Source organism: Papaver somniferum, unplaced genomic scaffold (genome assembly GCF_003573695.1).
Source record: "Papaver somniferum cultivar HN1 unplaced genomic scaffold, ASM357369v1 unplaced-scaffold_10, whole genome shotgun sequence".
Lineage (NCBI taxonomy): Eukaryota > Viridiplantae > Streptophyta > Magnoliopsida > Ranunculales > Papaveraceae > Papaver > Papaver somniferum.
In genome coordinates this window covers 6,432,142-6,459,869 of record NW_020618825.1, presented here as the reverse complement: position 1 = coordinate 6,459,869, position 27,728 = coordinate 6,432,142, and the positions used below count along the sequence as shown (strand labels likewise).

General features: G+C 36.5%; 1 protein-coding gene across 4 annotated transcripts; it reads left to right on the top strand.

Moving 5' to 3' along the window:
• Window positions 1–7,898: 7,898 nt before the first annotated feature.
• LOC113326058 lies at window positions 7,899–16,392 on the top strand. 4 transcript variants are annotated; one of them, XM_026573864.1, is made up of 5 exons: window positions 7,899–9,457; window positions 11,081–11,168; window positions 11,260–11,326; window positions 13,802–14,164; window positions 15,558–16,392. In XM_026573864.1, the coding sequence occupies exon 1, from the start codon at window positions 7,995–7,997 to the stop codon at window positions 8,949–8,951; it is 957 nt and encodes a 318-aa protein (XP_026429649.1). In that variant the 5' UTR covers window positions 7,899–7,994; the 3' UTR covers window positions 8,952–9,457; window positions 11,081–11,168; window positions 11,260–11,326; window positions 13,802–14,164; window positions 15,558–16,392. The 4 variants fall into 4 exon arrangements, with proteins under 4 accessions (XP_026429649.1, XP_026429651.1, XP_026429650.1 ...); XM_026573866.1 differs by having other exon boundaries at window positions 11,144–11,168; window positions 13,802–16,392; XM_026573865.1 differs by having other exon boundaries at window positions 13,932–16,392.
• The last annotated feature ends 11,336 nt before the right edge of the window (window positions 16,393–27,728 follow it).

The window sequence follows — 27,728 nt, the reverse complement described above, 5'->3', positions numbered from 1 at the left end:
TATGGTTAATGTTCTTCATTTCTTAAGAACATCAACCATAATCGGTAGGTAAAATAGATAGTTATTTACCGATTATTTTTGCGTTAAAAGCTTCAATTTTATGTGCTAAATTTTATGCACAATAGATAAAATCCACCCATGTCTACCGATCGTGAAAATAGAAAAATTCCAAATTTCAATGGTTTTCCAAAATTTTGAATTTGGGCTACTACCACAATCGGTAGATAATAAATATCACGAAACTACAGATTGTACAATCGGTAGATAACAAACATCCTAAAACTACCGATTGTGAAAATAGAGAAATTCAAAATTTCATTGGTTCTTGAAAATTTATAATTTGGGGCTACTATCATAATCGGTAAATTACAAACATTATGAAACTACCGATTATGTTTATTTAAAGAATATGAAAATTTAAGGATTTTAGCAAAATTCACTTTGTAATCGGGAAGTTAAATGAACTTCAATTACTACTGATTATGTTAGTTCATTTACTACCAATTGTAATAGGAAGTTAAGTAAACTTCACTTACTACTGATTATTTTTGCATCGAAAATTCAAAAAATTAAGGATTTTGGCACAATCCAATTTTGGGGCTATATGTCATTGAATACAATCTGATGTAGAAAGGTTGGACAAGTGAATTCCAAACTAGTTGTTGTACCTGGTGTATTGGTTCGCAATTGATCTTTAACTTCTTTATTTGCTAGTATGTCTGCAGCCTAGTTCGCCTTTCTTAGAGTGTGTGTGAGTTTGCAGCTTGGAAGTTCTTGCACGAATGTTTTGATTTCTTTTAGCATATCCGATAGGTACCATGATTTTGGTTCTTGTGATTGCACCAGAGTTAGTAGTGCTTGTGAGTCGACTTCGGACCAAATCCACCATTGGTGTTGAACAGTAATTCTTGTTGTTATCAGTAATCCCCATGATTCTGCTAGAATTGATGTGGTTATCTTTTGGTGGTGTTGCAATTGCTTTTAGTACATTTCCTTCACCGAATTTGCATATGATTTATGCTCCCGCTGGTTTTGGGTTGCCTTTTGAAGCTCCATCGAGTTCATTTTTATTCCGTCGGTTGTTGGTGCAGTCCATCCTATGAAGATAGTAGACTTTGTAGTTCCTTGATCCTGTTGCCTGGGTATTAATGTGCCGTTTGCCATGATAGGTGTTGTGTGTTTTAGTGCCCACTGATACTCTTAATACATTACCATTATGATCTGGTAATTTTATCTTTTAGAGACATTTAACCAGCTGAACTTTAGTGCTTATGTAACAAACACGTTTATCTGAAAATGCCATTTCTGACTGAATTTAGTTACAGGGCGTTAGATATAATGAACGGTCTCGATTAAAGGAGAAATCAAGTGGTGTTCTAGGGAACCTAAACTAAACAGTAAACCCTATTGCAATTACTATATATATATATATATGGCTCCAGCGCCGCCCGTGTCCTCCAAAGTTCACAGACTCTCTTCACTACTCTTGCTTCTGCTATGCAAGGAAATGGAATACATGGTGATAGATCTCAATGTTAAAATAGGTTCATTTCATTTTGATTTTGTTCCTCTATAATTTTACATCTCAATGTTGTTCTACTGTTCTTCCTCCATTTGTAAGCCTTTTATAGATCTAAACCCTTTCAGTTGAATTTTTTTGTGTATAATTGTACATTTTTAATGGTGGTATGAGTTACTGCATCTCATATTTCCAATCTTATCTTTTCATTTTGAAGGTATCTATCTACCGTCATAATGACTTATCCTCTCAGACAAAGAATCTTGCAGAAGGCTGGTTTCCGGTTTACTGTCCTTGACCTCCTTCTAGTTGATGCTGTATCAGGTTTACTTGTTGATGACTTCGGTTTTGTGGTGAAGTCTCCATGGAGATCGTGTCAGTCATTCAAAGAAGACATAAATCATGCACATTAAATCTTTGTAATAATACTTCATCAGCTAATAAACTTCTTTTGTAAAAGACATAAATGTGAATATAAATTTTATATCAGTTGCTTCATCTGAAATTATTATAACGTTAGCAAGAAATTTGTTGTCTATAAAAGCTTTTAATGTGCAAGTCAGTCTATTTGCTTTCCAAATCAATCATGAGATTTATGCTCACATATGGTCACTATCTTGGTTGATGTTAATGGTGTTTCTTATGAATTTGTTGCCGGGGATAGATCATATTCAGTTGCATTAAAAAGTTGAGGAATCAATAGAGGAAGTTAAACGAAGATTTCAACTGTTGGTGGAATTGAGTTTTCCGGTACATTTTACCACCTAGCAGACCTCCATAGGCTCAAATTTTTGAGTGGCCGACATACTTCAGATACCATATTTAGGATCTCATTATCTTGTTTGGCTGGCAGTAGTTCTGTAGGATTCAGTTTCAAGTGTTGGGTGCAACAATCAAAATAAGAAAAAATAAAATAAGCAAAAGTTATTGATACTTAGCTCTTTTATAATGGAAGTGATCGATTGACGAAACGAACGAGCTTCTCATGTCTCCACAACATCAACAAGGCAAAACTTTGGAAAAACAGAGTGAGTCACGTGTTCAACACGTTTCCTCGGCTACACTCAAGAGTGATGCTATAGCCCTCACAGGACGGATATTTCCAGGATAAAACACCTTACTACACCTACTACTAGCATATGTAGTAGATGCTCAACTTGAGCTTGGCAACTCCCAAAAAACCGTTAAGGAAAATCGCGAACTCTTAAGAAACGCTATAAAATATTTTCCCTTAAGGGTCCCTCTAAAAATAGAGCAACCCCTTTCCCATAGATTTTACAAAAATAGTGAATTTGTTTATATAATTGACAAATACAACTTAAGAAGAAAAACTCCCCGATGTGGGACTAAAAGGTTTATATAGTTTCTTAAAACTACTAAAAATTGGAAACTCCACGATGTGGGACTAAAAAGTTTCATTCACAAAATAAAACAATAAATTATAATTTTTTATTAAAACTTTAAAAAATTATTTTTTTATTAATCGTTTTTCAACAATCCCCCACATGAATGAAAACTCAATAAAACATGAAAACACAGATAAATCTTGGTAAATCAACATCCCAACCTCACGATCCAAACAGACTGATCGTGCAAGTGTTGAAATCATACTAGTCATTTCTACGTCCTCTCCCTCACACAAAAGTGTGTTGACCCCAGGGTCATACTATGGATTGCATAAATCATAATAATATTGAGAGCTTTCATCTTTAGTTCTCACATGGTGAGACTATAGGTATCTTTCACCAAAGTGAAAAAGCATGAACTAGTGAACCCTTAGTGACCTTTAGGTCCTAAGTTCCAGTAATACCAAAACCATCAAAACGAAAATCACATAAAAAGCGCAGGAAATACCATTTTAGGCAGAGGTGTCCATGAGGTCTTGAACCTTTGCTTAGTGAGATATTACCGGAATTACTTGCTAAGACGGTGAACTATGTCTTGAACTACTAGCATTTGATGTAATTCGCGATAACAACCACGGGTGATATATCCAAAATTGCTGCCAAGCTCGTGTCGTTTTGTCCAATTTGGCCCTGGACATATCCTGTTTCTCAGAATGCTCTAGAGAATCAAAGCTCATATTCTCATAGGAAGCGGCCCACTTCCTCATTCAGATAGGTGAGTTTCCATAAAGAGTGTTATTGCTACACCCCACTTCAATCTTAAATTGAAACTATAGAACTCATTAAGACTTCTTAAAAGTCATCCTTCACATGCAGTCACACTATCACGTCTACACCATAGGGAAGGGACAGAGAATAAAATTCTCTGATAGTGTTTACCTTTACCCACCACAAATTAGTTGTCTCATTCAAAACCTTGATCTTGGGATCTCCAGTCAGCAAGGTTGAGTATCCTTCATGGCAAGTTTAATTTATGAGCTTAAGCCCTTCCCCCTCGATGCATTTCTAACTATCTATTGGGATAAACCTTTCGTCAAAGATTGCGCGATATTCTCCTTGGACTTTATCCAATCAATGGAAATAACGCCGATTGAGATTAGTTATTTTCAGCTTTAGCTATTATATCTTGGCTAACACAATGTATAGATATAGCTGGCACAGGCCTATGCCAGAGAGGAATGTCTTCTAAAAAACATCTTAGGCACTCGCCCCCCTCTCGTGCTTTATCTAACTCAATACTCTCAGATTCCATAATGAATTGAGCAATATATGTTGTTTTGTAAATCTTCCAAAAACAAACCCTGATACTAGAGTGAAACATATCCACTCGTAGGCTTAGACTCCTCTGAGTCAACTATCCAGTTTACATCACAAAGTCCCTCAAGGACAGCAAGATACCTTTGATAAATCAAATAAAAGGTAATAGAGTATTTTAGGTACTATAATACTCTACTCAGTGCATCTGAATGCTATTGCTCTGGACTATAATTATATCTACTTAACTTACTCACAATATAGGAAATGTCTGGACTCTTACAGTTCATTAAATTCATCAGACATCCTATAACTCTTGAGTATTCAAGTTAAGATACTCCCTTACCCTTTTTTCTTGAGTCTACAAGAATAATCGTACGGAGTACAAGAAGGCTTACAATCACACTGATTGTATCTCTTAAGCACAAATTCAAAATAATGAGAATGACTAAGATTACATATGTTAGATTATTTTCTAATCCTCACCCCTAAGATTACATCAACAGTGCCTAAGTCTTTCAAGTCAACGTTCTCATTCAGCGCATGTTTTTAGTGGTATTAATCACATCTATGTTTGTATCAAGTATAAGCATATCATCAACATACAAGCATACAATCACACAGGCATCCTTAACAAGTTACTTGTAAATATACTTGTCAGATTCATTAACTTAAATCCACTACACATTATCACATGATCCAATTTTCCGTGTCACTGTTTACGTGCTTATGTTATAGACCATACAAAATTTTGTTCAAATTACAAACTTTGTCATCATAACCTTTCACTACAAAGTCCTCAGGTTGGTCTATGTAAATTTCTTTATCTAATTCACGATTTTAGAAAAGCTGTCTTAACATCCATCTGATGTATCTCTAATTTGTTTATGACAACAATAACAATTAGCATCTCCATGTAATTAAATCTCGTCACATGTGAATAAGAATCAAGGAAATATACACCTTCTTTTAGTTTATAGCCTTTAGCTACCAACTTAGCCTAATATTTTTCTACAGTTCCATATACCTAATTTTTCCTCTTAAAGACTCATTTACATCTCATGGTCTTACTCTCTGGAGGTAAACTATAAACCTCCCAAGTCAGGTTCCGACGGACTGAGCCTTTATAATGGAAGTGATCGATTGACGAAACGAACGAGCTTCTCATATCTCCACAACAGCAACAAGGCAAAACTTTGGAAAAACAGAGTGAGTCACGTGTTCAACACGTTTCCCTTAAGACATTAGTGCCCGGCTACACTCAAGAGTGATGCTATAGCCCTCACAGGACGGATATCTCCAGGATAAAACACCCTACTACACCTACTACTAGCATATGTAGTAGATGCTCAACTTGAGCTTGGGAACTCCCAAAAAACCGTTAAGGAAAATCACGAACTCTTAAGAAAAAATATTTTCCCTTAGGGGTCCCTCTAAAATAAAGAGCAACTCCTTTCCCATAGATTTGACAAAAATAGTGAATTTGTTTATATAATTGACAAATACAACTTAAGAAGAAAAACTCCCCGATGTGGGATTAAAAGATTTATATAGTTTCTTGAAACTACTAAAAATTGGAAACTCTACGATGTGGGACTAAAAAGTTTCATTCACAAAATAAAACAATAAATTATAATTTTTTATTAAAACTTTAAAAAATTATTTTTTATTAACGGTTTTCCAACATCAAGTACATTATACAACCTGGTGATCGAATTCATGAAAATGGTACTTGGACTCCAACGTGGGGGGTGCAAAAATTTACACTCCTCCGTCTAACTCACATCAGTTGCAAAGTGACCATAATTAGATACTTCAAAGTTTAACTCAACTGCAGCAGAAAGATCGAATAGTATCCCAGGATTTTCCGACAAACAAACGCTGCAGTTTAATATTTTTGGCCGGTTGTTGACCCAACTCGCGATCTACTATCAACCCTTCACAACTTCTCCAAGTTCCCTGGAAACTTTGAGTTGTTTGTTTTACGTTTTAGCCTTAGCATACTGGTTCAAATGACGTCTTCCTAGAATAATCCACCTTTTATCGGAGGGTCGAGGGGTTGAAGCTTGATCGCCAACTTGACAAGTCATATGGGATAACATTCGAATAACAGACTGTTTCTTTTTAAGTTGTACCATTAAAAGGTACGATTAAAATTTGGTGTAGCATCGCCAACAAGCTTACTCATCACCGTGTTGTTAACATCCGATGGCGTTATCATATGAGCTAAACAATCAAATAAATGTGTAACTATCTATATAGAGTCATCAGTAATATTATATGGGTTTTGTTAGCTTGTGTTATGTAATGGCAAACCATGTCAAGCAGAAAAAGCAAAAGAAAAGAAGAAGTCGTAATCCCGAGGAGATGAATTTTTCTAAAAGGGCAGCATTACATGCGAATTATTACAACACAAAATTGGTTAAAAAGACCAAAATTAACAATTCCTGGGTGAAAATGACATTTAGATTTTGATACTGTTTAAATGGACAAAAATGTAAAAATAGCCAGGATGTAAACAGTTTCATCCTATCGATTTTCAAATACTTTTTCTTATTTTTAATTTACATCAGGATGCATCCAGTTTCATACTTTTAAGTTTAAGTCAGGATGAATCCAGTTTCATCCTTACTATTTTTTTAGTGTCCATTTCACCATACTAATTTTTACTCGTCCATTTGAACCATGTTTTTAAAATATTTGGACAAATAACCCATTTTCCGTTATTACAAGCTCCCAATTATGCATGATTTGGTTAGAATTTATAGACTTGAAAGTCTCCTTGTCAGAAAACCAAGAAAAACAGGTTTGCATATTACGAACAATCAGTTCCTCCACAGATTTGCGTCTTGTTCCAATTACTGTACCATTCTGTTCGCTCCAAATGTTCCATGCGATGGCACAGTGATCCACAACCAAAACTTCTTTGCAGCGACCTCTAAGAACATTCTACTCTCAAGCAACAAACAGTTGCATCACGGTGGCTGGAAGAGGCAAAAAAAAAAAAGAAATTATATGGTCACAACGAATAAGAAGATGATCAGCAGTTTAGTTCTCCGTGTTGCAAAACACACAAACATCATTGTCCATCTAACCTTAATATGAAGGAAGTATGGTGAGAAGTTTCTAAAAATAACCTTGATATGAATGAGCAAATGTAGCGTAATTACCTGCCAGAGCTTCATAACATGCCTTGGTGCTCAAGTTATCCAACAAGCTAATTTCGTCTTCACAAAATTGGTTAAATATACCAAAATCAATAATTTCTGGGTGAAAAAGATATGTAAGAAGAACCATTTTTATTTTTAATTTACATCAGGATGCTTCCAGTTTTATTCTCGCTATTTTTTAAGTTTAAGCCAGAATGAATCCAGTTTCATTCTTGGTATTTTCTTGGTGTCCATTTCACCCATATTAAATTTTACACGTCCATTAGAACTATGTTTTAAAAATATATCTCGACAATTGACCCAATTTTTGTTTAAGAAGACCCATTCCATTTGCTCAATAGTAGATTCAACGTCGCTAGTCGCACACAAATGACGTGCAAGTGGCAACTTTCAAACTTGATCAATAGATTCAACGTTATTTTAACCGTTTCAAAAATATAAATAAAAACGACGTGCAACGCGTGCAAGTGGCCTAACGCTTACCTATCATGGTTAATGGCTCTCTATTGACTTTGAGCGGGGATCGTCAGCAATTCTTAGTCATCACCACGTTGTTAACGTCTTTGTTTAATCTGCAAATTTCATCTGAAACTCTGTCTCTTGTTATTCAAACAATTACATTTGAAGATAACTTTAAGCTCAACTATGTCCTGGTATAGAGATCCTCAGTTGTTTATATACTATAAATTCCCACATTTTAGGGTTTGCTGGGTTAACAAAGAATTAAATAAGGGTGCAGAAATCAGCGATGATCATATCAGTGATCGCGAGTTCTACCATTTTCCGAAACATCTCTGTTTGGGAAGCAATAAAGAAAGTGATTACGCAGAGTTTTTCTCGGATTTGAAGATTCAACATGAAAACATTAAAGATAGGATGATAAACTGTCAAGGTTGGGAAGCAAACCGACCTTATAATTTCAAATACTATTACTTGACTCGTGCAGATCTAGACAAGCCTTTCTACAGGTTGCCTGCATATTTACCTGCGTGGTTCAAAATTCAAGAACAACAGAAGGCTGAAATACAAACTCTTAAGAAACAAGTTTTAGAACAAGAAGCTATGAATTTCACTCTCAAGAACAGGGAAGACAAGTGGACCGCAGACATCGATATGGCAACAAAAGAGATATCAGATCTACAAGAGCAACTCGAACGGGAGAAAAATGATAAACAAGCTCTCGAGAAGAAAATTTTGGAATTATCAGCGAAGCTTGAAAAAAGTTGCGGTTGTGTTGGTGTTGGATCGTCCGATGATGAAGTACCATGGATGATTACTGGTCAGCCAGCTGTTCCTAGTAACTGGGTTTCTTACTATGATCTTGATGTTCAAACATTTCCAGAGGATAATCATTTGAACTTCAATGAGGTTATGTGGGTGCCCGAATTTGCTGAAGATAATACAACTAACGTTCGAGCAAACTGTTTCTACCGAGGATTAACGTTTCCTATTGTCGCTGTGAATGTCGCGGAGTTGACTCTGGCAGAGGAAAATGCAAGATTTGATCCAGATGTTTGGGGTTTGTATGAATTTGGAGGAACTTATTATGCTGCAAGAAAGCAATTTGAGTGGGAATTGTTGGTCGATGCACATCATACGTAATAATGATAGTATCATCTTCAAATTAGTTCTATTAAATTTCTTTGGAGTTGTTTATGTTGCGCTGGGTGTATCTTCGTATTTGTGTTTGATTTTGTATAGAAGGAGCATATTATGTAAACAGTTTCTTGAATGTGTTTAAACGTTCTTTCAAAAGTTGGGAGGAGTTTTGAAACACCGGCCGGCCGGATTTTAGGTTGGTTCAGTGTAACGAGAGTGTAAGTAAAAACTCTTTTTCGTTGGTATATAATTAGCAAAGGGCACGTACAGTAAACGCTTAACTCTTGGTCTTCTTCCCTGTTCCCTAAAAATGGCGACAAACACATTGACAATCTCAAAATTTCTTCAAAATCATTCCTTGTACTCTCTTCTAGACACTTTTCATCTTATTGATTCACAATCGAATCCGTTCAAATCCATAAAATCTCAAGTTTCTCACTTCAATTTGAGCTTAAATCGATTCAGAAATGCGTTTACTATTCCTGTTGTGAAAGCACAAACCACCCCAGGTATTGGATCTTGATCTTTTATTGAAATAAATTGTGGGTTTGTCTTATTTTGCTCGTTTTTATGGTGGGGTGCTATTAGATTACATACTAGACTCCAAATTTCACAAGATTGAAGCGATTTTAAGGTGAATTGAGATTTTTTTTTCTAATTATTTTTAGACTTTTTGCTTAGAAATTTGTGTTAATTACTTGTATGCTTTTTTTTTTTTTTCCTTTGATTTGATTCAAGGCCTTCTGCTTGTACTTGATTTAACTCATATTATAGGAATTCTACTTGATGTTTTAATTTATGAAGTAGAAAATTCATGATATTAACAGAAGCACAACGCATTTCATATTTTTGCACCTGTATTTTGATGGATGGCAGCAAATAGTTGTGGTAGTAAGTAAGTTGGAAGGGTTGTATACTATGAGTTAAATCAAGTACAAGCAGAAGGCTTATTTTTCGTTTTAAGTGATAAGGTTGAGTTTTGGGAGAATAGAACTTAGAGCAAGCACTATGATATGAAAGTCTTTTCACATCTGAGGTTTATTGCATTGAATAGCGGCTACTATAGTCTTTTCACCATGGAAGATACACTTCACGCGACATTTGTATGGAATAATTCCATCAAGCCAAAGTCTCTCCGGATGTGGGTTTATATCTAAATTCAGTTACTTTTAATGATGTTGTGAACGGATATAGGATAATTTCCTATCCAGACATTCATCATCATTTATCTCAAAACAGTATCCGGAATTAAAGCAACTTTTCCATCTATCAAACAACTTGGGAAGGAAGAGTTCCATGGCTCAGTGCTCGTTCCTAGAAATGATAGTATAGTATATTAAGTAATTTGATCAAATAGTTTCTCGTGCATGACAAGTAGAATGTCGATGTGTAGTACATTAGCTGCATTTGGGACATTGATTAACAATTTCTTCCACATGAACAATACATCCAGAAAGGACTGTCCAGATGGGAAAGAGATTTAATGATATTGTGATTTGTGACAGGTAAATTTCTGAATATAGGGTAATAATGCATCCAAACAATTCGTGTGTGGATTTTTCCACGGAATTGTCCTAGTGTCTGCACTTCGGAAGACTTCTATTGCTGATATGTCCGGAAGGATGTGGGTGGCAGGAATTTGTTTTTACAAAATTCTTCCCAACATATCAGCCGTAGAATTTTCTATATCTATGGTCTTCCAAGGAAAAATCCGGGCAGCTGGGATAATTTCATTTTTTCTTTAAAGTTCAAATGTCGTCACAATGCTATCAGTTCTTATATCCCATCTGGATGGAAGCTCCGTACAATGTTCTAGGCATCCTCAGAACTTTACTGGGAAAAGAGTGTATCTAATAATATCTTCCCCTTCGATCAACAAAAAACTAGCTCGTAGTGTTTGCTATAACATGTGATACTATATTGACAATTGAGTCAATTGATTAAAATTGTTTTTCATGCACAAAAACTTATAAAATCTGCAGCGTAGTTTGTTACTGCTACATTTGCAATGGTGAATATATGTACTTTTCTTTCATAACCTACTATAAGTAGTGTGCTGAAAAATTGTTTGGAAATATACAACTGTAGTTCAAACTAACATTCAAAATATGTTTCTTTTGTGATAAATGAAGGTTCTGCTGAAAATGTGAATTTACGATTTTACAATTTCTGACTTGCGAGGCTTTGGTGCTCAGGATGGGTCAATTGAGAGACATGCTGGTAAATTATCCTGTTCAAGACTCCATTAACACTTAGCTCGGCAACTTGTTGGGGTTTCCATATTATTTATCTATCTATGGCCATTCTATAGGTTCTGAATTTTCTGAAGACAATTCCGTAGCAAAAGTCAAATGGAGACTGTAGTCTGCAAAGAACAGGTATGTTGCTTTTGTAAGTGTTAAAAAAGTCAACACCCGAAGTTGAATTCATAATAAGAAGATCTTGATTCATGACTCTCTGTAATCATGAAGAAATTTCCCCTAAGCATACACTTACTAAGACAGACCTCGACTACTAATTAATGAATCTCGTATCACGTTTATATATAGGACTGGAACCATATTTCAGTCGTAAGTTTCCTTCTTGGTCAGTGAAATGACTAATATCTAGAAAACAAATAGATTGATAAACACAAGAAAAATAGAAAAAACTAATGTAACTATCTGATAATAACAGAAGAAGCTCAATAGAAAGACATGTTGAAGGAGGGATTCAGATAGTTAGGTATTGACCTGCTTTATGATAATGAGCATCCTATTCGATTTTAAACTTGTTAATGATAGGGATAACTACATATCTGATAAGAGTGGGTTAAAGGTAAGTTAAGTTGTCTGGTCAGAACTATTTCCATCAAGAAAAAGAAAATTAACTTTATGACTTTGATTAGTGGGTCCTTTCATGTTTTTGTACTCGTGAGTTATAAAAAAGAAGAAGATGGTGTTTGGTGTATGTAGTGGTTGGCTGGTTGCGCCATTGCGGTGGTCGTAATTGATTGGTGCTTGAATACCTTTTAACTGCTCTTATCAAATTAGTGGTTATACCTATACTACACTTCTTTAATTGGACTAATATACTACCTTTTCTTGTATGATAATTTTGTTTTTGTGACTTGATTCAAGGCCATAAAAAGTTGCACCGAGGTCTCACCGATAAGACGAATTCTACATGATGTTTAATTTATTAGTAGAAAATTGATGGCATGAAATGAGGAAGCACAATGCATTTCCTATTTTTGCACAATCTCACTACATTTTGATGGATATGTTATTATGTGCGGTGACGAATATTTGTGCTAGTTAGTCTGTTGCAAGGATTATATACCATGAGTTTCGAAATGAAGTACATGCAAAGGCTTATCACTTGTTTTCAGAGATAGGGTTGCGTTTTGGTGTTATAGGCGGAATAGAACTTAAAACAAGCTCTATGATTTGGAAGTCTTTCATATCTAAGGTCTATTCCATGGAATCAACCACTATGGTTGTTTTTCATGGAAAAATATTAGCGCGACACTGTAGGGAACAATTACATCTAGCCTAAGACTGTCCGGATATGGAGATTTATGTTTAAGTTCAGTTACTTTTTTAAGGATGTTGTGACAAGATATAGGATAATTGCTTAACCAGACATTCATCCTCAATTATTTAGAAAAGGTGTCTTAAACGTAAAAGAATTAAAAGGCAACCTTGCGTCCGTCATTGTCCTCGTGGAAATGTTCCCTACAGCTTTCCAGGATGCGTGGAGCATTTGTTGGAAAAAGTATGTCATAGTGCTTGCTCTTAGAACTGATAGTGTGTCGAGTCATTTGATCAAATTGTTTCTCTTGCATGAAAACTAGAATGTTGCACCGTAGTTCGCTATGCATTCGCAGTGACTATAAACTTTTTCGTTCCATCAAAAAGTACTTTTCCATACAATGATCAACGCATCCAGAAATGACTGTCCATATGGGGAGCGATTTTTAAGTTTGTCTGCTTCAATATGTAGCTTGTATTTTATTGCGTAAACTTTTTTTCTTTGTATAATCTTTCACCAACCTTCCTCTTGACCATCGTTTATTGCATAAGATATTTATAACTCTATGCTTGTTCTGTGTATATCGATGTCATATTGAGGTGTACTAGCATCATTTAGATTCAATGGATATTTTTTACTCATGCTGGAAGTACAGTTTCTTAGATTAATCATACACTCTACTGCAATATAATTATTGTACAAAATACTTGGTGGACATTGTTCGTTTTGTCCCGCTGCGACAATTAAGTCTTTCTACATTAGAGTGAAGTTTGAAACATCATTCTCACATGGACTTTTAACCCCTTTAGACACGTCTGCCATGGAACTCCTTGCGTGCGTGCTCAACCATGGTAGTTGGAGTAAGCATTGTGTCAGTTTCCAGCTGTGTTGTTGTTTTCTTCTCTTATTAGATCCTTTTCTGATTCTATACAAAGGTGCTTTGCAGCAATTCGTCCATTGAACTTTTAAAGAAGGCTTATTTATAAATATTTGGCAGCTTCTCGTCTTATTTATTTTCCTGGTACTGTATTCCATTACGAGGCCTGGCTTGCAGCTTTTTTTAACTTTACAATCTGTAAATGCTGAGACAATGTCCAAATTTGGCTCAGTATTCTTTCTTCTCGTTCAAGTTGTTCTCTTGCTGGATTTTGTTCAATGATGGAACGACAACTGGTTTAAAATGAATGTACAGTTCTGATCTGTCAACAAAACTTGAACCTGTACAATACCTAAATTCCATTTATCCACCTTTCTTTCATCCTCACATGCTATTGGCTTTTCTTCTAAGATAATTATTTTCAGTTGTTTATCCTGACCATAAACTTCTATCACTGATACAGGTACATTGCTCTATTTATTGTTTCACTATCTGCCACATGGTCGAAATCGGCAGTTTCAAATTTCTCAAGAGATTTTCCGGTAACATACTCCGGTTGACGAAGAACTATTGCATCTCTTTGAATTTTGAAGGATCTAGCCTGGGTGCAATTTGAGGTGCATAGCACTCTTGCATTTGAACTATGTTGTTCTCAAATATGCATGCAAACCCCATGGCATGGCTTACAATGAAGCTTCATCATCCTGTTTAGTTCCAACTACTACAAGTTATTATAAATGAGTAAAGTTCATTCAAATCTTTGATTGGTTAATCAAGCTGTATCAGTATGTTGCAACCGAGGAAGTGAGAATTGGTGTTTGGAGAGGTACTCGGATTTTTTGTCCATGCTTTCATTTTTTTGTCCATGCTTTCATTTTTTTGTCCATGTTTTTTTGTCCATGCTTTCATTTAAAGATAAACCACACCGAAAAAAACGCTTTCCCACGTTTCCTCTTCCCTCTTCGAGTTTTTTTTCCTCTGAAAACCCTAAAACAAGCCATGAATTCTCATTTTGACACCGGCTAACCTCAGATTACCAGCCCTAGAAACTCACCTAGGGTTGTCAATGTTTAGTTCTATGTGATACAGTATTATTTTATGGGATTGTCCTCTTTCTTTCGTTGGATTCTGTATTGTGTGATGTTGTTCATAATTTTCAATTTCTACTGGCTGTTTTGATTCTTCGATGCTGCTTAAGATTCTTCAATTGCTGAATGCTGATGCTCAAGATTGAAATCTGTTATCTCCTCCCTCATTCGTCCAAGATGCAATCTATTATCGGTAGTTTTTCAGATATAGTTCCGTTTCTGCTCCCATCTCATTGAATCGTTATCTACAAAATCTGGTGCTTCCTTGATTAATTGAAGTTGAATAGGTTCGTCTGCTGATGCCGTTATGCATGTTATCAACATACTTCACAATGATTCTTCTAATTCTAAGGGAGGTATCCATGCTTTTTAATGCTGCTAGCTTGCGTTCGTTTAGGTGTAGATCTGATTTTTGAAGATTGACATATCTATGCTATGCTGTTAGCTTGCTCTTGTCTGGTTCTAGATTTGGTTTGAAGATTGAGATACCTATACTTTGTCCTTAATGAATAATGATACATTTCTCTGAATTGGGTTCAGATTAGGATTTTGAGTTTTTAGAACATTTATCAACCAAACTCAAGGCGAATCTCCATCATCTCTCAATCCCTTGTCCTATATTTTGTTGCTTATACCACTATCATTCCTATTAGGCCAGAAATTTATCTATTGGTACTTTATCCGTACCTGTTGCACCTACTTTATCTTGCCTTAGCCGTTCCCATTAACTGTTCATTAAGCTACCCCATCTCCATCTTCTGTAGTTGGTTAGTTGTAGGTTCTAGGATCTCTGCCTATGTGAACCTGTTTGTTATAATCGATGGGTACTCTGGTTTCTGTGCCTGATGATTCCTAAAAAGTTTAGTAAAGGTTTCCTGATGATTCCTAAAAAATTTAGTGAAGGTTTCTTTGTAAGTTCTTTTGAACTTGTCGTCTAGTTCTTAAGTCCTTGTTTGATCTTTTATCCAGTATTGGTATTGGTTCGAGTATTCCAAAGTTTTTTTGAGTCTGTGTTATCTGAAGCCATGTTATGATGAAGACATGGGTTCCGATTTAGATCATCTCTTGTACAAAGAAGGTGTTGATCTCGTGGCTATTTTATATCCTGAAAATTGATTGGAATTATCCTAGAAAATTTGTGCTCGGCAATGGAAAATGGTGCTTCTCGTCCACCTCTTTTCAGACGTATTGGACCTCTTCCTTCGGATTTCTACATCGACTGTTTTGTTCTCTAGCCTCTCCATATTGGTATTCATGCAGCATATGGGACTGGTAATATCAACATATTCAAGCAATCGTCATCTATGTTTTGAAGGTGCCGAATGAGTGTGTTTCTATGTATCATATGATCTCAGCAGCAGCAGCAGCGCACCAGCTTACATCAGCATTACAACATTCAGATTTTTTGACTTCTTTCCTAAGGCTTGTCGAATTCAGCTGATATGATTGCTAGCCTCTTCATATTAGTTTTCATGCAGCATATGGGGGCTGGTATTGTCAACAAATTCAAGCTTTCGACATCTTAGCTCTACAGCATCATTAGCATCTCTCGTTCCAGGTTCAAGGCAGACAAACTATGATACAGAAAGTAACAATTGGGCATGTTTATGCTGTATTATTATCCGCCAGCATCACAGTACCTTCAACAGCTTTAGCTCAGTTTCATCGCCGACAGCATCTCTATGCAGCAGCAGCATCAGTTCAGCAACATCCCAACCAGGACAATCCCTTGGAAATTCCCAAATGTGTCGCATGACTAAACAATACAACCGAAGTGCAGTTCTCCATGGGCCCATAGTCCAGTCCTTTTAGTTTTGTTTTGGTTTCTCTCGCAATTAGAAAATTCCCTTGCAACTTTTGTATTGGGAAAATATGGTTTGATCCTTTTTTAGGTGGGCTCGTGTCAGTTTAGTCCTTTAGGAAAACGCTTTTATTGTTTGGTCCATAATTATTTAAAAACATTAAATGGACAAAAGTACCCTTCCGTGTTAATTTTTACTTATTTTTTGTAGCAGTTCATTCGTCAAAATGAACTCCTGTTAATTTCTACTTATTTTTTCAGAAATCACCTATATAAACCAGAGTTCATTCCATAAATGAACTCCATATAAAAACTTTAAAAAACCAGTGTTCATTCCAAAAATGAACTTCATACAAAAACCTAAAAAAAAAACCAAAGTTCATTCCAGAAATGAACTACATATAAAAACCTAAAAAAAACTCCATATAAAAACCTAAAAAAAAACAGAGTTCATTTATGGAATGAACCGTAGCATCATCATCTTCGTCGTCTTCAACACCAACAAAAAAAACATCAAAAAATCAAAGATCGGCATCAAAATCAAGATCTTCAACATAAAAAATTAAGATCTTCAAAACGAGTAGAAAAACATCCTTCACAATGAACCTTATTTCAGATCTGATTTCACAGCAGCAGATGAATCTTCGACAAATATATCTTCAACAGCAGCAGATGAGCTCGTCTTTATCATCAAGAACCGCAACAGCAGCAGCACACATGAGTTCGTCGTAAATCGTCTTCATCATCAGCAACATGAGCAACAACAAACGTATTTAACATTAGCAGCAACAGCGTATTCACCGTCAACAACTAACTTCATCGTCTTCATCATTTGTTTGCTCGTGGAGATGCCATTGTTGTGTCAAGAAGAAAAAAGAAGAAGAAAAGAAAGAGAAAGTAGATCTGAAAATATGGAGGTGAGAGAAAATAAATATGAAAATAATATCTTCTCTCTTGATAATTGACTATATATATCCTAGGATGACGTAATGGTCCCAAAAGGGTATTTCTGCCACTACAAGATGACATTTACATCATCCATGACGTCATCCCAGGACCAAACCATAATTTCTAGGACCAAACTATAATATATTTTCCCAAATAGGACCAACCAGACACATGACTGAGTCAACTGGACTAGACTCTCTCTAATATATTATTACTAGGACTATATGGTATTTCCTACTTTATTATTCTGTTGTATTTTAATCATATTTATAAGTTATAAACCTAACTAGATCTTAATCTAATTAGGTATTGTAGTAGTCTAGATAGTTTATTTAGTAACATTAGTAATAGCGCTGTTAGCACTAATCTTTCGAGGGCTGAGATTAGATTTTACCCCAAGACTCAGTCAAAGCTAAAGACTCATCGAAGCTATGGATCAAGCCGAAAAACAAGGGAGTACACGTATATCATTCAGGAAGTTTATCGCAGCACCAAGATACAAAGGCATGATTAACAACTTCAGTCAACTGCATCAGACACCTCTACTTCCATCCGAGTTCCCATGGACACTACCGTGTCCATCAAAAATACAGTTTTTCTTGTGGAAAGTATTGACTGAAGGCTTTTCGACCTTCGACACCTTCAACACCAACATCCACCTCCCATGCAACTCTGATCTGAAGAATGCCATTGTGCTCCAATATCATGTTACTGCAGATTCTTGGGTTATCAATCTAAATGTAATTTGTGAATCTCAGGATATTATGCACCCTCGTGTAATAGTGCTTTAGTACTTTAATAAAATTTATGCTTCAAAAAATATAAAAAATGATGATCCATCTGTATTTCCTAATTTTAACTTCTAAAATTTTTGCAACAGTGTTCTTACAGTTTGGATTGAATATGGGAGTCTTGAGTCTTTTTACCCTATATGTCACTATGTTATTGATCGTCAGACTTTGATAGTGTAAACCTTATTCTTCATAGAATGTGAACTACTCCATTTTTGGTAAAAGTGGAGTAGATGCAAACGAGTGTCATACAGAAGAACTTTTTGACCTGGAGAAAATGACTTTCGTAAAATACTCCTATCATGCACAAGTTTCATTTTGTTCTTATACTCCTTAGCACTATCGTATGCATCTCTATGAATCTCGTCCAACTCATTGAGCTGGAGCTTTCTTTGAGCTCCTGCCTTGTCAAGTGAAAAGTTTAAGTTCTTAATAGCCCAATATGCTCGATGCTCTAACTCAACATGCAGGTGACATGCCTTGCCAAACACTAAACGATAAGGTGACATTCCAATGAGTGTCTTAAACGAAGTACGGTAAGCCCATAAGGCATCAGTAAGCCTCGACGACCAGTCTTTCCTATTTGGATTAACTGTTTTCTCTATAATACGTTTTATTTCCCTATTGGAAACCTCTACCTAACCGCTAGTCTGAGGGTGATATGGGGTTGCTACTTTATGGGTAATACCGTATTGTTTCATTAAAAGAGCAAACAGTCTATTACAAAAGTGTGAACCTCCATCACTAATTATAGCTCGCGGCGTACCAAAATGTGTAAGTATATTCTCTTTCAAAAACTGGACTACGACCCCGTGGTCATTCGTTCTACACGGAACCACCTCAATCCACTTAGACACATAGTGTACATCGACAAGTATGTAAAGATAACCAAACTAAATAGAAAATGGACCCACAAAATCAATGCCCCACACATCAAAGACCTCAATCACTAAAATAGGGTTCAAAGGCATCATATTTATATGGGAAATGGTTCCTAACTTCTGGCAACGCTCACAAGAAACACAATGACTATGGGAATCTTTAAACAACGAAGGCCAGTAAAATCCACACTGCAAAATATTAGCAGCAGTCTTCTTAGCACTAAAATGACCCCCACATGCATGTTCATGACAAAAGAAGATAATACTAGACTGGTCACTCTCAGATACACATCTCCTAATAATCTGGTCCGGACAATACTTAAACAGATAAGGATCGTCCCAAAAGAAATGCTTAACCTCGGATAAAAACCTAGAACTATCTTGCTTACCCCAATGTTGAGGCATTCGACCAGTAACCAGATAGTTCACTATATTTTCATACCAAGGTGATTAGGAAACAAATAACAATTGTTCATCAGGAAAACTGTCCCTTATAGGAAGGGAATTATTAGGGGAACTAACAACTAGCCTAGACAAGTGGTCTGCTACTACATTCTCTGCACCCTTTTTGTCTCTAATGTCTGGAAAAAATTCTTGTAACAAAAGGATCCATCTAATCAATCTAGGTTTGGTATCCTTCTTAGACAAAAGGTATTTCAAAGCAGCATGATCAGTATAGATTACGATCTTAGAACCTAATAAATAGGATCTAAACTTATCCAAGGCAAACACGATGGCTAGAAATTCCTTCTCGGTAGTTGTATAATTCATTTGGGCATCATTCAAAGTTTTACTAGCATAGTAAATCACATGGAGTAATTTGTTTTCTTGTTGACCTAGCACAACGCCTATAGCATAATCTGAAGCATCACACAATTTCAAAGGGTAGGTTCCAGTTAGGTGCCTGGACTATCGAGGCAGTAGTGAGTAAAGTTTTAAGCTTCTCAAAAGCCTCTAAACAAGCATCATCAAAGACAAACTTACCATCTTTAGCAAGCAAATTGCAAAGAGGTCTAGAAATCAAGCTAAAATCCTTAATGAATCGACGGTAAAAACCTGCATGCCCTAGGAATGACCTAATATCTTTTACGGTTTTTGGGACCTGTAAAGTCTTAATAAGGTCAACTTTGGCTTTGTCTACCGCTATACCCTTTGAAGAGACGATGTGCCCTAACACAATTCCTGATTTAACCATGAAATGGCATTTTTCCCAATTAAGCACTAAATTTTTTTTACACCTAGTCAACACTAATGTCAAATGATGCAAGCACTCATCAAAGATGAACCAAACACTGAAAAATCATCCATAAAGACCTCTAAAACCGTTCTACCATATCAAAGAAAATGCTCATCATACAACGCTGAAAAGTCGCAGGGGCATTACATAACCCGAAAGGCATGCGTCTATACGCAAAGGTACCAAAGGGACAGGTAAAAGTGGTTTTCTCTTGGTCTTCTGGGGCAATAACGATCTGATTATAACCGGAGTAGCCATCTAAGAAGCAATAGTGACTATGTCCAGCTAATCGCTCTAGCATTTGGTCGATAAAAGGAAGGGGAAAGTGATCCTTCCTTGTGACCTTGTTCAATTTCCTATAGTCAATACACACACGCCATCCCGTGGTCACTCGGGTTGGGATTAATTCATTATTATCATTCTGGACTACAGTGATACCTGATTTCTTGGGGACAACCTGAACAGGGCTGACCCACTTACTGTCTGAAATTGGGTAAATAATACCCGCATCTAACAACTTAAGCACCTCTTTTCGAACTACCTCTTTCATGTTAGGGTTCAGTCGACGTTGCATCTCCCTAGAAGGTTTGGAGTCTTCCTCTAAATGAATCTGATGCATACACACAGTAGGACTTATACCCTTAATGTCTGCTATAGTCCACCCTAAAGCTTCCTTATTGTCTTGAAGTACATTTACTAGCCTACTTTCCTGATCACTATCCAAATCGGAAGCTACAATCACAGGTAAAGTCTCAGATGGGCCTAAAAACACATACTTTAGAGTATCGGGTAGTGGTTTAAGGTCCAACTTTGGGGGCTCTTCTAAAGAAGGAATTAGGGTAGTCTCAGAAACTGGTAACGGTTCGAACCTAGCTTTCCATCTATCAGTGTCTAACACAGGGGTAGAATCTAATAGAGCATTCACCTGTTCAATAGTGCTATCGTCGTCAAAATCTAAACCAAAATGGGATAGACAACTTTCTAATGGGTCTTCAGACAAAATGTTTGGTAATGACTCCTGAACTAAGGCTTCTATCATGTTCACCTCTTCAACACATGTGTCATCTAGCTCATGAGGTAGCTTACTGACATTAAAAATGTTCATCTCCATAGTCATATTACCAAAAGATAAACTCATCACACCATTTCGACAGTTAATGATCGCATTAGACGTAGCTAAAAATGGGCGACCTAAAATCACAGGTATCTGGTTCTCTGGGTCAGGGACAGGTTGGGTATCTAGGACCACGAAATCCACTGGATAATAAACTTGTCGACCTCAATAAGAATCCTCAATAACACCTCGAGGATTTTAACAGACCTATCAGCTAACTGCAGTGTCATCTGAGTAGGTTTCATTTCACCAAGTCCTAGCTGTAAGTATACATGGAATGGAGTAAGTTCACACTGGCTCCTAAGTCAAGTAAAGCTTTTTTCTACCCGGAAGTTACCTATTGTGCAAGCAATGGTAGGAGAACCTGGGTCTTTGTACTTTGGAGTTGTGGTGTTTGAATGATTGAACTTACGTGACTAGCTAAAAAGGCTTTCTTATGGACGCTAAGTTTTCGCTTTCGCGTACACATATCCTTAAGGAACTTGGCATAAGCAGGAATTTGCCTAATTGCATCTAATAAAGGAAGGTTTATGGTAACTTGCTTAAAAACCTCCATATGTCATTAAAGTTCGATTCCTTCTTTGTTGGTACTAATAGCTGAGGAAATGGGGCTCTAGGCATAGAATCAGACCTCTCAGGAACTGAGTTGGCATCATCAGAAATTTTATCAGTTTCCTTAGCTAGTGGTCCTGAGGGGTGAACTACAGTATGTTCACTATCGGGCATGGTTACCTGATTGTCTACTATTCTACTACCACTCCTAAGGGTTCTAATAGCATTCAATTGATTCGATGGTTTTGTACCTACTTCATGAACTCCTCTAGGATTGGGATTAGTCTGACTAGGAAACCTACCATCATCTCTCTCACTTAAGGTCTTAGCTATTTGGCCGACTTGAAGTTCTAACTTAGCAAGGCTCTGAGCATTAGTTTTAAAATTCTGCTTGGTTTCCTGTTGAAAACTAACATGGATTTGTGCTAACATTTCCTGAGTTTTTGCTAACATCTTAATAGATTCCTCTAAGATAGTCGTTTTATTTTCTGGGCCTGATGTATTCCTAGTATAGCCAAAACCTGGGGGAGCATTAGAATTATTAGACTGACCCTGACTCTGGCCCTTAGACCATGAAAAGTTCGGATGGTTCCTCCAACCAGGATTATAGGTTTCTGAATATGGGTCAAACTTCTGACGATTATCAAACCTATTGTTATTATATAGAGCATTGGATTGCTCTTTATTATTCTGGCCTTCCCAAAGAGGCTCCAATCTACCACTAGTGTTACCCACTTCTAAAACTTCTAACCTTTTCGCTATAGCAGCAATTTTGGCATCTGATTCATAGCCTCCTTCTACCCTATTAACGTTTCCTCTGCTAAGAAGAATTGTTTTCTGGGGTCCCCTACTACTTTCCCATTGTTTGGTTTTTTCGGCGACTTCATGCAAATATGTCATCGCGTCATCAACTGTGTGGTTCTCAAGTCCACCAGTACACATAGATTCTACTGTGGTTGTGGTGGGATAATCTAAACCCTCATAAATTATCTGAACTAACCTAACCTTCTCTAAACAATGATGAGGACATTGGGCTAATAAATCATTGAACCTTTCCAAATACCTATACAAAGTTTCTCCCTCCTGTTGAGAAAACGTGCAGATTTGCGTTCTACTAGACGATGTTTTGTGCCTAGGGAAAAACTTGTTCAAATAAGTTGTTGTTCATACGTTTCGATTGACCCGGAAGCCAAACTATATAGCCACGATTTATCTTTATCTTTCAGGGAAAAGGGGAATAACCTAAGTTTCAAAGCATCATCATCTAGATTTCTAATCCTGAGGGTACTACAAATTTCCTCAAAGTCCCTAACATGGAAATAGGGGTTACATTTTCTTTCCCTAGAAAGATTGGGAGAAGCTGTAAGGTCCCAGGTTTAAGTTCATAATTTGCTTCCGTCTCAGCTAACCTGATACATGAGGGACGAGTATTCCTAGTTGGATTCAACAAAGCTTTCAAAGTTGCCATTTCTGGCGCTATCGGAGCAACATGGATTCTCTCGTCAGTCAAAATACGTTCAAAAATAGACTCTTCAAAAGTCGGACTCTCTAGATTAAGGTAATCGAGACGCTTCGAACTACTAGGTTTCTCTTTAACAAATCTACCTAGTGGGTCTCTTTTACGTTCAGGCATACAATAGAATTTTATAAATTGGAAGGGTAAGAAAACAAAGATCAAGGCCGACTCAACCAAATCAAACCTATATATTTCTAGCAAACAAAAAGCATGATGGCTCCACTTAGATTGTTTCTAGACCAGCTTCTAATCCTTCGAACGGTAATTCGTTACAATTTAAGCAAACCCCTCTGGAATCAATCCAAGTTAACGTAAGTTCAATAGAGGCGAGGGAAGCTCGGTGTAGATTTGATACCCAAGGCCTCACAGGTATTACAAGGCACCGCAGTCACGCATTCAACTTACAGAAACCGTCAAGAACTTCGAAGTATGCTTAAAAGAGTAACCAATATTTTTCGAATGACTTTCCTGTTAAGCTCGTTACCCTATCGGTCTCGTTCTAGTCAAAATTTTAGGCTTAGGTTCGCGTAGGTTACATGTTCCTAAAGCTGGCAAGAAGAGAACGGTGATGAAATCCGCGCTTATCTTGTATGGCCAGGCCTTTCCCTTTACTATAAAAATAAATGTCTGTATTCAGTCCTCAACATATATGCATACGAAGGAGTCCAGTAACTCGCTGACAGGGGATTCGCGAGTGTTTAGAATCTTACCTCCCATTCTAGACGGGGGATGAATCGGTTGTAGTCGACTCGGGCCACTGACTCCGATGTCTAGTGTACGAACCCAAGGTGCAGAGACAATATCGTAATTGTCCTCCTTCTATGCAAACAGTTTATATTTAAAGTACCCTTCCGTAGGGTAATAAAAAAATAATGTCCCAAAGTCCAAAAGTCCAAAAGTCCGAAAAAATAAAGAAAAATTACAAAAATAATAAACCCTAATACAGTTTTTTTTAAATAAAATAAACAAACCCTAAACTAAAATTTTCTAAAATAAAATTGTCTTCTTTTCTGTTCTTTTTGCTTTAATCTTTAGCTCCAAGTCTCTATGAAATCACCAAACTCCTTGGCTCAATTTCCTTTATGATCCAGAACCTGTAGATACAAGATAAATACCCAAAAACATAAAAAATGACAAAAATATAAAAAAAAAATAAAAAAAAAATAATCTAAAACCCTAAAAACAAGTCCGCGTCGGCGGCGCCAAAAATTGATGTGATTTATGGATAGTGGTTCGATTCTCAGACTTGTGAAGGATATTAATTAGACTTAAATTATAATATTAGAATATAAAACTCACTAAAATTTTTAGCAAACTCAATCAAAGATGATATCAATATTAAAAGAAACACTGAGGCTAAGATTCCACTATTTTCCAAGTTCAAAGTGATTAAACCAATACTTATATTTATGCAATTTTCTCGTTTAATTTGATTCTAAAATATTGCAACAAGTAGATTTTCAAAAGTAATAATTGTAAATACCAAGTATGAAGCATCAAAAGTCTTAAAACTAAGCATACTCCATCAAAATAAATCACAATCACTCAAATCAAAATCATATTCAATAATAGTTCAAGTAAAATAATCATATAATTATTGCAAATAAAAAGATAAAATAGAATATACCACTTTTTGTTGGAAAAATAGCTTCCTCTATCGCCTCAGCAATGGGGTTTAGCTCCTCATATTTATGGTCTCAAAATATGTGTTTGTTGCTCAAAAGATGATTAAAAGAGTGAAAAGTAATAACACAAACTGATTGCAACAGTGTATTGGTGTTGCAGAATCACTGTTACAGAGCGAAATAATAGCTAAAGACCCAATGAAACCGTTGTGATGAACGACACATAGGTTCTGCTGTGAAACAACGATAGTTTTCTGCGACAGTTGCTTGTGCGTCAATGTTCTTCGTGTTCTTCCTCTTCAGCAGCAGCATCAGAATATTGTATTTTCCTGCAACTCGATCTCTGGAGCTCTGTGGTGTTCTAAACTTCTCCTAAGGTTTTCTCCTCTCCCTGTTTCGGTCCCAGCATCCTATTTATACACACAACAACCAAAAATACCGATTAAATCTCTGGTTTTCTTTTCCAAATAGGTCACGACTTTTCTTCCCTGTTTTGATTAAAACTCTCATTAGTAAATATAGGATATGATCCTATGCGTCCATATACTCTCTCAATCATTCACGTATCTTCCCAAATCATCAACATACTCGAAAATGTTTCCACGTACCTTCCAAAAGCAAAGCCAATAAACCCGAGAATATATCCCTTCTCTGTTTTCTTTGAGAACGAATGTTAATCTTCTCACACGGCTTCTGTGCTAATACAAACTCTCTTACCATCGATGTTTTGTCGCCAATACTCATAATCAGTCAAAGTTTATCCATTCCCGTGAATATCTATCGCACTGTCTTGCTCCAACACGATGCTGCAACGAGTTTCCCGCCAAAAAGCAAAAATTCAAATGTAGAAGATGACGCCCCTTATCCTGCTGTTGGGTGCTTTTAACACTTAGGGTGTCCTGGGTGTAAATAACAAGTAGGTGCCCCTTAGTAATTGAGTGCCCCTTATCCAAATAAAGGGTGTCTTTAGTGATTTCCTCCCACGAGCGCAAATACCACTTTTTTGAGCCAGTTTTCACGCAAAAGCTTATTTCTCTAAAAACACCTACAAAAACATAAAATAATCAAATAAGTATAAAAGCGAGCACTGACAATACACATAATTGAGATCAAAATAGACACATAAATGCGTTTATCAGGCTTTTCGACCTTCGACACCTTCAACACCAACATCCACCTCCCATGCAACTCTGATCTGAAGAATGCCATTGTGCTCCAAAATCATGTTACTGCAGATTCTTGGCTTATCAATCTAAATGTAATTGATGAATCTCAGGATATTATGTACCTCGTGTAATAGTGCTTTAGTACTTTAATAAAATATATGCTTCAAAAAGAATAAAAAATGATGATCCATCTGTATTTCCTAATTTTAACTTCTAAAAATTTTGCAACAATGTTCTTACAGTTTGGATTGAATCTGGGAGTTTTGAGCCTTTTTACCTTATATGTCACTATGTTATTGATCGTTAGACTTTGATAGTGTAAACCATATTCTTCATAGAATGTGAACTACTCCACTTTTGGTATTAACAGTTCTGGATATCCATTACTTGTTTACAGTTTCATTAGAGCTTTCTTTGAGAAGTTCATGTTGCTTAATTTTTCGTACCTCAAAAAGATAGAGCACTACACCGTTACCTATTACTCTTCAGGATTCAGAGGGTGCCATTTTCTGAGTCGGGTAGCAGTGGTTGCACAAGCGGTTCACTTCTTAAACAATATGCCATCAAAACTCAAAACCTAATGCTGTATTTTGAGTTAGTTCATAAGAATGTCGAAGTGGAAGAGTTAGCAGGGAGACGGAAAATGCACAGAGATGGGATGATGTAGTTATGGTAAAGACCTCGGTTGTGAGAGGGTAAGTCATTGTTTTCCAAACTATTTCGTCATCGTTTTTTTTTCTTCATTTAGGCTCATCCTCATGTGCACCGTCATCCAGTCTGTCTCACATAACAGCAACAGTAGTATAGGCTAACTAAAAGGGAATTAAAGTAAATCACATGAATTTCATTATATATACTCCCTCCATCCTACACAGAGAGTGAGAGTGGAGGCTGTGTTGAAAAGAAGATCTAGTAACCGTGCTGATTAGAATTTGCGGTTTCCAGAATCAGATCTGAGTCTTGGTATTATGTTGGAATATTTACACATACCTTGGAGATTGGAGAAGACAGATCAATGTCATAATCACTTATCCTCTCAGATTTAATTGTTCTCTGGAATCCATTACTCTCGGATTCAATGTTCAGATTGTAGATCTATGGTTGTGGTATCATCAAATGCAAGACAGCTACTGCGCGAGAAGATAATGATGAAAGGAATTAGTTTCTTTCTTATACACAATTTTAACTAGTGCTTTCACTGTAATCTCGGTGGTGTTATTGGTAGGTGGTGGCGGTACCGCTTACATATCGTCACATCGCATTCAGGATCGTAAAACCGCATTCAGGTTCGTTACACCGCATTTAGGATCGTTACACCGCATTCACCCAAAGGGTTCACCGCTTCCCCTTCGAGGTTTAGCAGAGATTCTTAAGCTTCCACCACCACCGCTTCATCACCACCACTTCGACCAATTAGTTAACTAGGAAGGGTATTTTCAGAAAAGATAACACCGTTTTATTCAAAAGTGTTAAATCGGATGGAAAAAAACCATTTTGTAAATGAATTACAAAAGTATGATCATTTTGTGACCGAATTACAAAAAGTATGACCATTCTGTAATAGGTCCTTGAAAAAAAGTAACGGCAAGAATATGAGATCAGGGCAGATGGGTGTAAATATTGATAAAATACATCAAGTGGGTGAATCGGGACCGTCCTTTATGTGTTCAA